Source organism: Protomyctophum bolini, assembly GCF_963924005.1.
Source record: "Protomyctophum bolini genome assembly, chromosome: 2".
NCBI classification, from domain to species: domain Eukaryota; kingdom Metazoa; phylum Chordata; class Actinopteri; order Myctophiformes; family Myctophidae; genus Protomyctophum; species Protomyctophum bolini.
This window is the reverse complement of record NC_137863.1, coordinates 32,659,538-32,671,929: the sequence shown is the minus strand read 5'-3', so window position 1 is coordinate 32,671,929 and position 12,392 is coordinate 32,659,538. Positions and strand designations below refer to the sequence as shown.

Here is a 12,392-nt window from a genome sequence, read left to right as displayed (position 1 = left end):
GCAAGTGTAAAATCAGTCATTGCGACGGCATCAAGGCCTGCCAAAAGACATTTTAGTTGACTGAATCACCCTTGGATTTAGTCGACTAAAATCTTATGACATGTAGTCGACTAAAACTAGACTAACACTAAAACATTCCGGGTGACTAAAATGTGACAAACTAAACGAAAATGTTTCAAGAGACTATGACTAAAACTAAAATAGAAAAACAACACTGGCACTGAGCATCCATTTTCTTCTATAGATGTCTCCATGGCTAAACAAATGTCCAGTAGAGGGCAGCACAAACCAGGATCAGCTGCGTGTAACAACTCAAATCTTTATTGTGTTAGGGATAGTGTTTGAAACTATACACTGTCTAGGACGTTCATGCACCTACATAGATACTGTGGTGTTTAAATGGGATGGGAGGTTTCTTTCACTTGCTCCAAAATTATTAAAGTTAGGAGAAAACATGCAAGGAATGTGATATCTTATATAGTCATTCAAGCGGAACTTGTACTCTACATGACTCAGGAACAGTTTTCTGATGGACGCGGATCAAAGTTTGAAGTATAGATGGAAGGATTTACTATACGTGATGTGATTGCTCTGTGAATGAAAGAATGAATGAAGTAAATTTTATATATATATATATATATATATATATATATATATATATATATATATTGTGGGGGGAAATACATTTCTCTTTGATTACTGCTCAGTGTTGTTTTTGTCAGCAAATTCAGATTTTAGTTTTAGTAATAGTCTCTTCAATAGTTTTTATTTAGTTTCAGTCACATTTTAGTCACCTGGAATGTGTTAGTATTAGTCTAGTTTTAGTCGACTAAATGTCATAAGATATATACTAAATCTACAGTTGCCATCGTAATGACTGTTTTACACTTGCTAAAAATTGCTGATCTACAAGCTCACAACGCGTCACGCTGTGACGCGTTGTGAGCTTGTAGATCTGCAATTTTCAGCATGTAACCAAGTGTAAAATGACTTATACTGGATCTCTTGTCCATTAGTCCCTTCCTAACATTTTAGTCTACCGGTAGTTTTTATTTGTTGACGAAATTGTCAGAATATTTAGTCATAGTTTTAGTCATCATGGCTTATGTGGGAGCCACGTTTCAGTGTGTGCAGGGCAGATTGGGTTAATTGCCACTTGAGTGTGCAGAGCAGTACAGTCAGTTTGTGCACAAGACAAGGTAAGAGCGACAGGTTTTTTTTGACCGTAGTATATTTTTGAGTTTGAGAGCTTGCCTTTGATTACTTCTCTATTAGGGAACACATTTTTTGGAATAAATCTTGCTCTGACATTTTTTACATCGGAGTCCTGTGAAGTTTTTCTACTCAAGGGAATATACACGAGTATAGAAAAGGTGTCGCTGGTCATCAACATTTTTTGTCATAGTATATTAGTCGACGAAATCAACACTGTTACTGACTGGATCTATGTATTGCTGTTATAGTCCCAGCTGGTCTCATGCTGTAGAAATAAAGGAGCGTCAGAAAACCTGTACACAGCATGACAGGCGGGCCGGCCGGCCGCCTGCTGTGTACCAAACGCCTGCCAAACAGCCAGGGAGCATGCTGGGACATTCTTACTAGAGCCCAGGGAAAGGAGCTATAAGGCTGAGTAGTACGATATAATACTCTCGTCTACTCAGTCTTATACTGTATGAACACCGGATTCAGTACCGGTTGAGTGTCCGCCCTGGGTCTGAGAGACTGGGGTTCAATCCCCAGCCGGGTCATACCAAACACTCTCTGCTTGGCATTCAGCATCAAGGGATGGATTGGGGGTAATTTCCTGCGACTTACTAGCGTCATGTCCAGGCCCGGGGTTGTACTTCTCACGCTACAGGCATGCCCTACTTACCCGATTCAGTAGGCTATTTAGATATTTGATATTAATTTTACTGCCCTCCCACCATCTTATACAAACCCATTGTGACTTCTATATTTTAATCATGATTCGTCGAAAACAATAATATTGTTTTCGGAAAAGAATGAGGAGGAGGCCGATTATGCTGCACGACGGAGGAGACAAAAAAAATCTAAATAATATTATCAGTCACTATAAAAATAGGACAGGAATTTTCATTGAATCTATCATGGTTAAACTGGAGTCTAAATACTGAATCGGGAAACTTAAAAACTGTCTGGGGTGTTCACATAAGACTGAGTAGACGATGAAATTAACAAAAGTTTTTTTGAAATGCCATGAAAGTGACTTTTGACCCTCTTCTCTTCTCTTCTCTTCTCTTCTCTTCCAGGGCCAAAGTATTCCGGGGTAAAAAGGTTCTTGGGGACTATGACATCAGAGTGGAACAGGTATAACACTTCCTGCTTCCTTGAAACTGCATGTTGTATTATTATTTATGATGTACCTGTGACGATGACAGAAGCCCTGAACAGGATCTACTGAATGTGAAGGTAGGATGTCATACTGTGTGTCTTGGCTCAATATGTCAGTTTGTCACATTCAATAGATCCTGTGATATTTTGTGGCTAGATATAATTTCTTGGGGTCTAGTAGGACTATAGTAAATAATAAAAAATAAATCACCATATTCTTTTGTAAAACAATACATATTTAGGACCATGTTACTTTCTCTAATAACAACCTAAAATTAAAGTTGTCCTTTATTTTAACCACAGCCATCACTTTGCGATTGACATCGGATCATGCATGTAAAGCCCACCACACACCGGCTGCGCTGCGCGGCGGACACAGCCGCCTCCATTATTTTCAATGAAGCCCATCGCACACCGGCTCGCGCGGCGCCGCCTGGCGCGCCGATAGAACACAGTTCTATTTTCCAGGCCGCGCCGCGCAGCAACGCGCCGCGCCGCAGACGGTCGCAGACGGTGTGTGATGGGCTTGAGCCTGCATGGCCGAGAAAGCTGCACACAAAAAGCACCTTTTTACACTAGGCAGCACAACATGGATCAAACCTTTTACAGGCAGCACAACATAACACAGTAATGGATCAAACCTTTTACAGGCAGCACAACATAACACAGTAATGGATCAAACCTTTTACAGGCAGCACAACATAACACAGTAATGGATAAAACCTTTTACAGGCAGCACAACATAACTCAGTAATGGATAAAACCTTTTACAGGCAGCACAACATAACTCAGTAATGGATAAAACCTTTTACAGGCAGCACAACATAACTCAGTAATGGATCAAACCTTTTACAGGCAGCACAACATAACACAGTAATGGATAAAACCTTTTACAGGCAGCACAACATAACACAGTAATGGATCAAACCTTTTACAGTCAGAACATAACACAGTAATCGATAAAACGGTACAAAAACACATTCAAATATCCACAACATTTAAGCTGCCCCGGGTGAGTCCAGTCTTGAGTGCCAGCTGAAGTTTATGTCTGAGGGGAACTGAATTTAAAAAGCACATGTAATGAGCTGTAGCTGCTGGGATGGAGGACAACATATTCCTGTGAGAAGGTGTTGACTAGCTTCTTCCTTACAGTAGGAGTGAAGGATGATCAAATGCCTAGAAGGGCTTTAATAAATTATAAACCATAAATGCCCAGAAGGGCTTTATAAATAAACAAGTACTGTATCAATGCTGGTTCTTCCTTACAGAAAGACAAAGTTTGTAAAGGATACTGCTGCAGTGCAGGGATACATTTTTTCGGTTTTAAATCAGGGAGCTAAATGATAGACGGAAAGCTAAAGTGATTCAATGGGTGATATTTAAGCAATATTACACGAGAGGGTGTGGTTTAACGTGATTATTGCTACGACAGTGATGCGGTAAGGAACAAGACAAAGTCGAGTTCCGCAAGCATCACTGAAGTGATCCACTGAAGTTTGATCCTCAACCAATCAGATTGCTTCCTCGAAACGACCTGTTGTATATTGGATAATGGATAACAACAGTCCGGATACCTTCCCCATGCAGGACAGGCTTCAGACGCGAGGAGGGAATTGTCTTCGGATTCCGTCGTTCTTCCAGGTTCTTAGAAACGCCCCCAGCCACTGCGTTAGTTTTACTGAGGTTAGGTTTACGTATAGTTTTACTGAGGTTAAGGTTAGGTTTAGGTATAGTTTTACTGCGGTGAAGGTTAGGTTTAGGTATAGTTTTACTGAGGTTAAGGTTAGGGTTAGGTTTAGGTGTAGGCTGTCAATCACAGCGACTGGCCAGTCACAGCGCACCCTCTACGTCACTCTGTACTCAACCTGAGGATGGAACCATGCTCGCTCTACCGACGCAGCTCCTCGGGAGACTTGGCTTAGATCTGAACCCATTTGATTTGGCGTTGGGAACCGTTGCGACCGTATGCATGACGTCGACCCCAGGAAGCGTTCGAACCCACAGCCTCTCGCATGAAAGGCATAATTATGCTCTAACCACTACACTAGGGCGGCCATGGTGATATTGGATAACAGCAAGAATACAAAAAGTATCTGTTATAAATATAAAAGTATCTGCCTATGATAATGCATTATAAATGCGATTGTAATGCCTCTACTGTATAATTGTATTATGGCCAGATGAACTAGGGAAATGAGCTGATGAAACCTGAACATTTTATAACCCATGCCGTCTCTGTATCTCTCCAGGCTGAATTCTCAGAGATTAACCTCGTCTCTCAGTCCAGTGGGATATGCAATGTGGACATGCAGGTCATCAGGAATGGGACCAGAGTTGTCAGGTCAGTAAGGACCCCCAATACACACACACACACACACACACACACACGTGTTAAAGACAATGGCAATATACACTATGAATGACACACCCAATGACGCAAATGCACCGCAAACCTCAGTGCCACAAACCGATGTCCTGCATGGACGAATGCTCATGGCAGTGATTTACGCAAGGCTGTAAAAGTCACGGTGATTCAACCCACTCGCTACCAAAGCCAACAGGAAATGAACAGGGAGGGCATCCTGAGTCTGCAGCACCATCCCTGCCCTGTAATTAGGCTTTATGAGGGGTTGGTCCTACAACACAATGTCGCACGCACGCACACACACACAAACACACACACACACACACACACACACACACACACACACACACACACACACACACACACACACACACAGTCATGTTGACACTACAGCCTGAGATATTGGACAGTCTAGCTTGGCAATTAACTGAAAACCGATATATCACCGATATTTAGAACCAATAACAAAATATGATTGATTGATTGAATAGTTTATTAGACAGAAATGCAAAACAGCAACAGAGATGTTTTTATCGATGGATCTGATTAACTGCTGCAAGGCCTGTATTATAATCAGTTTTACTATGGTGCTGTGTACAGTAAGAGTAGAAAAATAGATAGATCTATACTATATTCTAGTATGCAATAGAGTTTAAACTTTGACATAATCGTGATATTGATTTGAAGTCATATCTCCCAGCCGTATAATATCAACACACAAGCCTCATTTGATGCTCACGGTCAGAGCGACATGGTTTTTTGACCGTATTATTTTTGAGTTTAAGAACTTTTTTTCAGGTGAAAACCAGACAAATAACAGGCCCGTTTTTTTAATAGCGACCTTGGCTCCTAGTCTTCATCAGTCATCATCATCCTAATGCTGCCTAAACCAATGCGAGTCTGACCCCATACACTAAAACACCACCTATAAGCCAATGGGAGTCTGACCCCATACACTAAAACACCACCTATAAGCCAATGGGAATACTCTGACCCGCACCACACTGCAGCCAGCCGCGCAGCGAGCGCAACTTGAAGCAACAACAGATGCTATATTATGAGCTACCAGATGGGGGCCAGTCATTCTGTCGCTTTCTCTCTTCCTGTTCTTCACATGTTGCATATGATGCAAAATGCTATTTTTTTACGGTAGCGTTAACACCGGAATTCCTTTGTTGAAATGGACAATGTTTGTTGTCATTAAACGCTTATTATCACCAAATGGACCTGTATAGACCTTTAACTTTTGAGAGCGTAAATCATTTTACACTCAAGAGTTGTTGGCCTATATTGTTAAACATCTTCATTAGTTAATTTACAAGAAGTCTACACAATCTGCATGGATAGACAGCAGAAAAGCCACAGCAAAACACAGTCATTGAACCACGAACAGAACGTCGCAAACAAACGCAAACAACGGCCGCGAGGTTGTCACACACAGACATACACGTTACTGAAATAATAGAACACAACGGAGACAAGAACACAACGCTTCTTTCACCTGACAAATATGACTGTCATCATGTCTTGTTTTTTGTTACTTTATAAAAGGTCCGTAGACTTGGCTGTACTCTTTGTTTGTTTAAAGTGCTCTAAACAAAAAGAAGTCGAGCCCATATGACATAATTTCAAAAGCCGTTCAGAGGGGATATAGTAACCTGACTCCGCCAGCTGGTGGCAGCAGTGAGTTCCCATCTGGTCCCTCTCGGGCAGAGACGATGCACTCCGAGCCATTTCTGACCGGAAGAGATATGCGGCCGAATGCGGCCGCTAGAGGCAGGATCAACGCGATACTGATGACGTATTGAAGCTGTGCCACAGCGCAAATGTAAACACAACCTAACAGGACTACAACTCAAAATTATTATGGAGATTTCAGATTGTTGTCTCGCTGCTTCCGGTTTATCGTTTCTGCCTGAGAGAGCCCAGATCCAGGCAGGAGGAGGGAACTTGTGAACTCAATACTGCCCCAAGCTGGCGGAGTCAGGTTAGGGATGTAGTGCCCCTCAAAAAAATACAAAATGAAATATAATAAATCATGATGGCCTTTGGGGATCACAGGGCCCATCCTCATCCAGCCTCGATCTGCCACAACGAGTTCAGATCAAAGTGCAGAGCCTAAATGTAATGTGTGCACCAGCTGCAGTAGATGGCGGAAAAACATGTCCTCGTTTTAACTTTGCGTTATCTTTGCTGGTCGACAAGAAAAACAAAAACGCTAATGAGAGAATATAATTGTTTTGGATTATAATAATAGAACCTCGTAATCTCTCCTCTCTGAGGCTCGGCGTACGCTAATCATTTCAGGTTTGAGTGTGAGATATTGTGTGATTGAAGTACACACACACACACACACACACACACACACACACACACACACACACACACACACACACACACACACACACACACACTGTGGACTGTGGGTAATGATGTTTGTTAACTGTTGCTTTTAAGTGGTTAATGTGAGGATCTTTAAAGTTTACATGCTGTAATACTAAACTGAGTTTTTCTCTAGACTTGCAAACGCACACAGACAGACAGACAGACAGACAGAGGCGCACACACACGAGATATGTACGCATGAATAGTTCCACATGCTGTATGAATCGTTGTGCACCCCTATATCCTTCTCTCCCAGTTCCACAGAGTCTAATTAATATTCTGATAGCACAAGGAGTTGGTCGTAGTCAAACTGTGCCAGAGTTTACTCTCTCTCTCTCTCTCTCTCTCTCTCTCTCACTCACTATCTCCCTCACTCGTGCTCCCCCTTTCTCTTTTGCTCTCTCTCTCTTTATCTCCCCGTCTCACCCTTTTTTCTCTCTCCATCTATTTCCCCCCTCGGCGATGGCTATCCCCGTCTCCCACACTCCCATCTCTCTTTTCTCACCCCGCATTCTCTCTCTCTCTCTCTCTCTCTCTCTCTCTCTCTCTCTCTCTCTCTCCCTCACATTCCCACTTGCTCATGCACACATACGCCGAGACAAAAGCAACGACAACAGGCGTCGTGCTCCATCTCCATCTGTCTCTTTCACTGACAGAACCCAGCAGTGATTTGAAGAAGCCACTGTGATGACGGACCGTATAACAAAGTGTCCCCTGTTTAAAGGCTTTTACCCAGCCCCGCTACCGTAACGTTTATTAGGCTTCATACCAACAACAGAAGGCACATCGTAAGGCTTGATATGCCCCGCAAGAAAACCATTCCGCTGACTTTCTTGATGAAAATGTCAGAACAGCAGGAGGTGGATGGAGTAATGAAAAGACAGCATGGGCAGTCTTCTCTGTTAGAGCTCGGATCCCACTGCTGGAACAGTCTTTCTACTGAATTAAGAGAGTACCAGGGTTTCCTTCAGTAACGTTTGTTGCTATTTTATTTAAAAAAATAACTTGTTTTGATGTTGCATTGCCTTGCCTTGCCTTGCCTTGCGTTGTATTGTATTGTATTGTTGCGACCAAAGGTTGCAGTTAACTATGGAATTGTGCATTTCCCGTCAGTGTGTTGGTCGGTCACCATATATGGTGCCCAGACCCTGATGTCATAGTAAATGCGAGCTGCTGTCACAGTTGAGCCCATATATGGAGCTCTCTGATGTCATCAATATTGGCCAGAAACTCTACATCTGCCTACCTCAAACCCTTAGATCTCCATATATGGATATATGTCAGAATTTCCATATGTTTATCCTTCCCCATCCATCCTTCCTCTTGACTTATACCTGTCCATTTAAATTTCAAACTCTAGACGGGCCTGCCCCAAAGTTATTAGTGCAGCCACGCCTGGCAGCCGGCGAAAACTAGTTCTCAACAGGCCCGAAAATGAAGGCCCGGCCCTACCTGGGCCCTCAACAAACTCTGTACACTTAAGATAATGTCCCCGCTGCCACCCTTAGATCTCCATGTACTGTATGGAGCTGACCTGTTCTGACATTCCATATGTTGATCTGACCTCATCAAACCCTGTACACTCAAGACATGCTCCTTATATGGCCAGTACAGAATTAATTCCATGTTGATCTGACCCCCCATGCCAAAGCGCCAGCGCTCGCCCAGCAGTCTGCCGTCAACGAGGCGGATACGTGCACACGACCTCGCCCCAAAGGGCAAAGTCGCTTCTCACCCTCAGGTGTCTTACTTGTATTGTATTGTATTGTATTGTATTGTATTGTATTGTATTGTACTGTTGATTGATGTGCATTGTCCCCTTGTAAGTAAATAAATACATATAACCATATAGGCTGTAGAGCAAAATGACATAGATGACCATATCATATGAAGAGCACAGTATCTGCTTTGTGGTGAAGCATTCCTTATAACGGGAGAATACTAAGGGGACAGATATATCCGTTGTAACCGGAGAGAATTGACTGACTATTGACTGCTGTATAATGTAATTTGTGTGACCACAGTCTAGTTGACATTTATTCCAATACAAGTTGAAGAACACATGTAGCCACCTTGACTTATCTTTACCCCTTCTGGTGACTGGGGGGCTGGATACAAGAAAACAACAACAATACACTTGTTGTGGCTGTGGTATCTGGAACCACAATTCACATTAATATAGCTTAAATAACTGTTTATAGTGTGACATTACATTGTCTCTCAGCTGGGCAAATATGTCATGAGTGACACAGGGTCCTTAGCAGGCTAGGAATCTCAGAATAGCCAGTGGCCACTAACTTGATGACCACAAACAAATGGTTGGGGGTTGTTTGCTATACATGTTAGGACACCTACTGTGCTTCCTAGCTCTGTGACTTGACCATTACCTTATAGGGACACAGACATGTTGACAATTTGGTACAGGGGGGTTGAGACCACCTTTGCATTTTCCCTTTGATGTCTCTGTCTTGTGTTGTATAAGAGCCTGTAACAGTGGTGTTAGTTAGTTCCACAAGCCGTGAGGCTGCTGGGTATACATGCATTGCATGGGTCTCAGCTCAGGGCCCATGACTGCGATGCTGTATTCTGTACTCTGTACTCTGGAACAACTTTCATCCATCTGTCTGTCGTCGACTTCATTCTCCGTATTTTTTTGTCTTTATGTCTGTTTATGGGCTCTATAGGGAGAGAAAGCAGTATCTCTCCTTTCTATGTGGGTTTCGAACCTTGACCCGTAACCTTTGTTACAAGTCATCTCCCCATGTTCTCCACCACAGAAACACAAATCTCTCAGACACGGGTGAAGCCAAGGCTGTCCAATTTATCAGAGCTGTACGTGCCCAGTTATTGACCTTTCTGCAAGTCACTTTGAATAGACGAGGCTACATTTAGCAAAAATCAGATTTCAACTCATTCTCAGATGTGGAATGTAATATTTCCCGTTTGGACAGAATCTGGACAGATGACATACAGCACAAAGCCTTTGGAACTTTGATGTTGTTTGTTCTAAAGCCAGTGCAAATGTAATAACAGCTCTTTGAGCGATCACTCACCCAGAGCACAGCGACTGTCCTAGTCAAAGGTATTAAATGATCTTAGAGTGAACACCGATGCTCTCTGTCTTTGTTCTCTTCATAATATCCTTTTGGACGGACTTGAGAACTGTGTTGGTCTGTTCTCCAGTGGTTCAGGACTTCATTTGACCAGGTGATATTTCCTTTTTGCATGAGGTGATTCCTCAGGAAAAGTAGAGATGACCTGTGGTGTTCCCCAAGGCTCCATCTTGGGCCCATTATTCTCAGTGTCTGTGTCATTAGAAAGCACAACATTGAATTGTTACAGTATATGCTGATGACACCCAATTTCCAAATCTGTAGCATATTTGATCCCCATGGACAGAGTACTTCTGCCATAAATACATACTGTAGATTTCAGAAAATGTCATACAGGTGAATGAGATAGCACTGACGATGGTCTTAGGATCGAAACCTTTGCTTTTTACCATTTGGAATAGAGGGTATGCGTATTTTATATGCATAAAGTGAGTGGCACGTGACTTTAACATTGTTTATTGTTGTTTAATGCAATCCGATAGGACTTTCCTTTTTGGATGTATGGGTTGTCAAGATTTTTTTGCCACTAACTTCCGGATATAAATATTGAGGATAATGTCACACCGCCACACGCCTCCACAGTATATGTCTTCTCTCTCAGGTTGATACTGAATTAACTGTAATGTTAATCCATATTCTCTCCTGTCCAGTGTCTACCATAAACAGCAGCTCGTTGGTTTTAGCTTGTGCATAATGTATAGCATTACACACACTGACAACAGGCTGGCCAGGGGGAGGCAGTTTAGAGACCAGGATTACTGCATGTTTTTGTGAGGTTACCTACCCTAGGGGGACACGGGGAGAACCGCAGAAAGGCCCTGACAACAGTGTTCTGATACATTATTCGGGGAAAGACGGCCTAGTTTATCCTTTGCACTCATATGATAATAGATTAAATATATAGGCTAACTGCTGCTGGGTCTTCTGTGCAACATGTAGTAGGCATCCGCTGCCCTCGGCCCGACACCGCCTCCTCGTACTGTATATATATGTGTCTCTGATGAATTGCGTGCAGCAATAAGCCCATATTATTCAAACACCTGCTCCTCTGTTCATCTGTTTGGCTCTTATTTGGTAATAAAATAATTATTCAGAATGAATGCAATGAATGTAAATGAAATACCAAGTAAGAAATGTCCTAGTATGAATACTAGCATATACGTGATTTGATTTGATGTGATATTTATCTCCGCTCTCCTCTCCTCTCCCTGCCATGCATGCATGATGCAGGTCATTCCGGCCTGACTTCGTCCTGGTGCGCCAGCACGCCTTCAGCATGGCCCAGAACCAGGACTTCAAGAACATGATCATCGGGCTGCAGTACGCCGGCGTCCCCTCGGTCAACTCCCTGGAGTCCATCTACAACCTCAGTGACAAGCCGTGGGCCGTAAGTGTGCTTAACTAACCCGTTCAGGACGGGAACCCCTTGTAGCGTTTCACTTAACGTTTAATGTTATACTTTAGAAAAATCCTGAAAATGTGTCGCAAATCTTTGAATATATATTCTTTCAGAGCTAATGTTTTTAAGTCAAATCTTTGCTCTCTAACATTACACCTAGCTACATGTTTAAGCATTTATTTTATATTTACATGTTGATTTCAGCTCTGACACTTATTTCAGACATGCTCTAATATGTGAAGAGTATGCCTGTGCTATTAACTCATTTGGATTAAAAAAAGAAAACATAACGTTTTTCTCCTCAGTCAAATCTGGTCACATTATTTATACATAATGGTAAATAAACCTGAACCTGAACCTCTTCCCCTGTTTCTCTCCAGTTTGGCCAGCTGATCAACAGCCAGAAGAGACTGGGCTCAGATAAATTCCCGCTGATGGATCAGACCTTCTACCCTAACCACAAGGACATGGTAAGAATGATCAGACCTTCTACCCTAACCACAAGGACATGGTAAGAATGATCAGACCTTCTACTCTAACCACAAGGACATGGTAAGAGTGATCAGACCTTCTAGGGCAACTGGGGGACCACATGCGGCCCCCCACCCTCAGTTAATGCATATATCTGCAGGCCACAGATATGTCCAATGAATTTATATTTAGTTCATAAAGTTAACATAACTATGTAACTAAATGCATTTGAAATGAAATAAATGTGTTACTTTTCAGGAAATATAGTGGCCCTCTGTAGTGAGTGTGGAGATATAGTGGCCCTCTG

General features: G+C 42.5%; 1 protein-coding gene across 1 annotated transcript in view; it reads left to right on the top strand.

Moving 5' to 3' along the window:
- Window positions 1–12,392, top strand: part of syn2b (synapsin IIb) — a gene marked incomplete at both ends in the record, with an annotated part of 104,464 nt that overhangs the window by 53,341 nt on the left and 38,731 nt on the right. Inside the window, 4 exons of the mRNA XM_080790466.1 lie at window positions 2,271–2,328; window positions 4,602–4,693; window positions 11,446–11,602; window positions 11,995–12,084. Coding sequence (XP_080646592.1) covers window positions 2,271–2,328; window positions 4,602–4,693; window positions 11,446–11,602; window positions 11,995–12,084 — 397 coding nt within the window. The remainder of the gene's footprint in view (window positions 1–2,270; window positions 2,329–4,601; window positions 4,694–11,445; window positions 11,603–11,994; window positions 12,085–12,392) is intronic.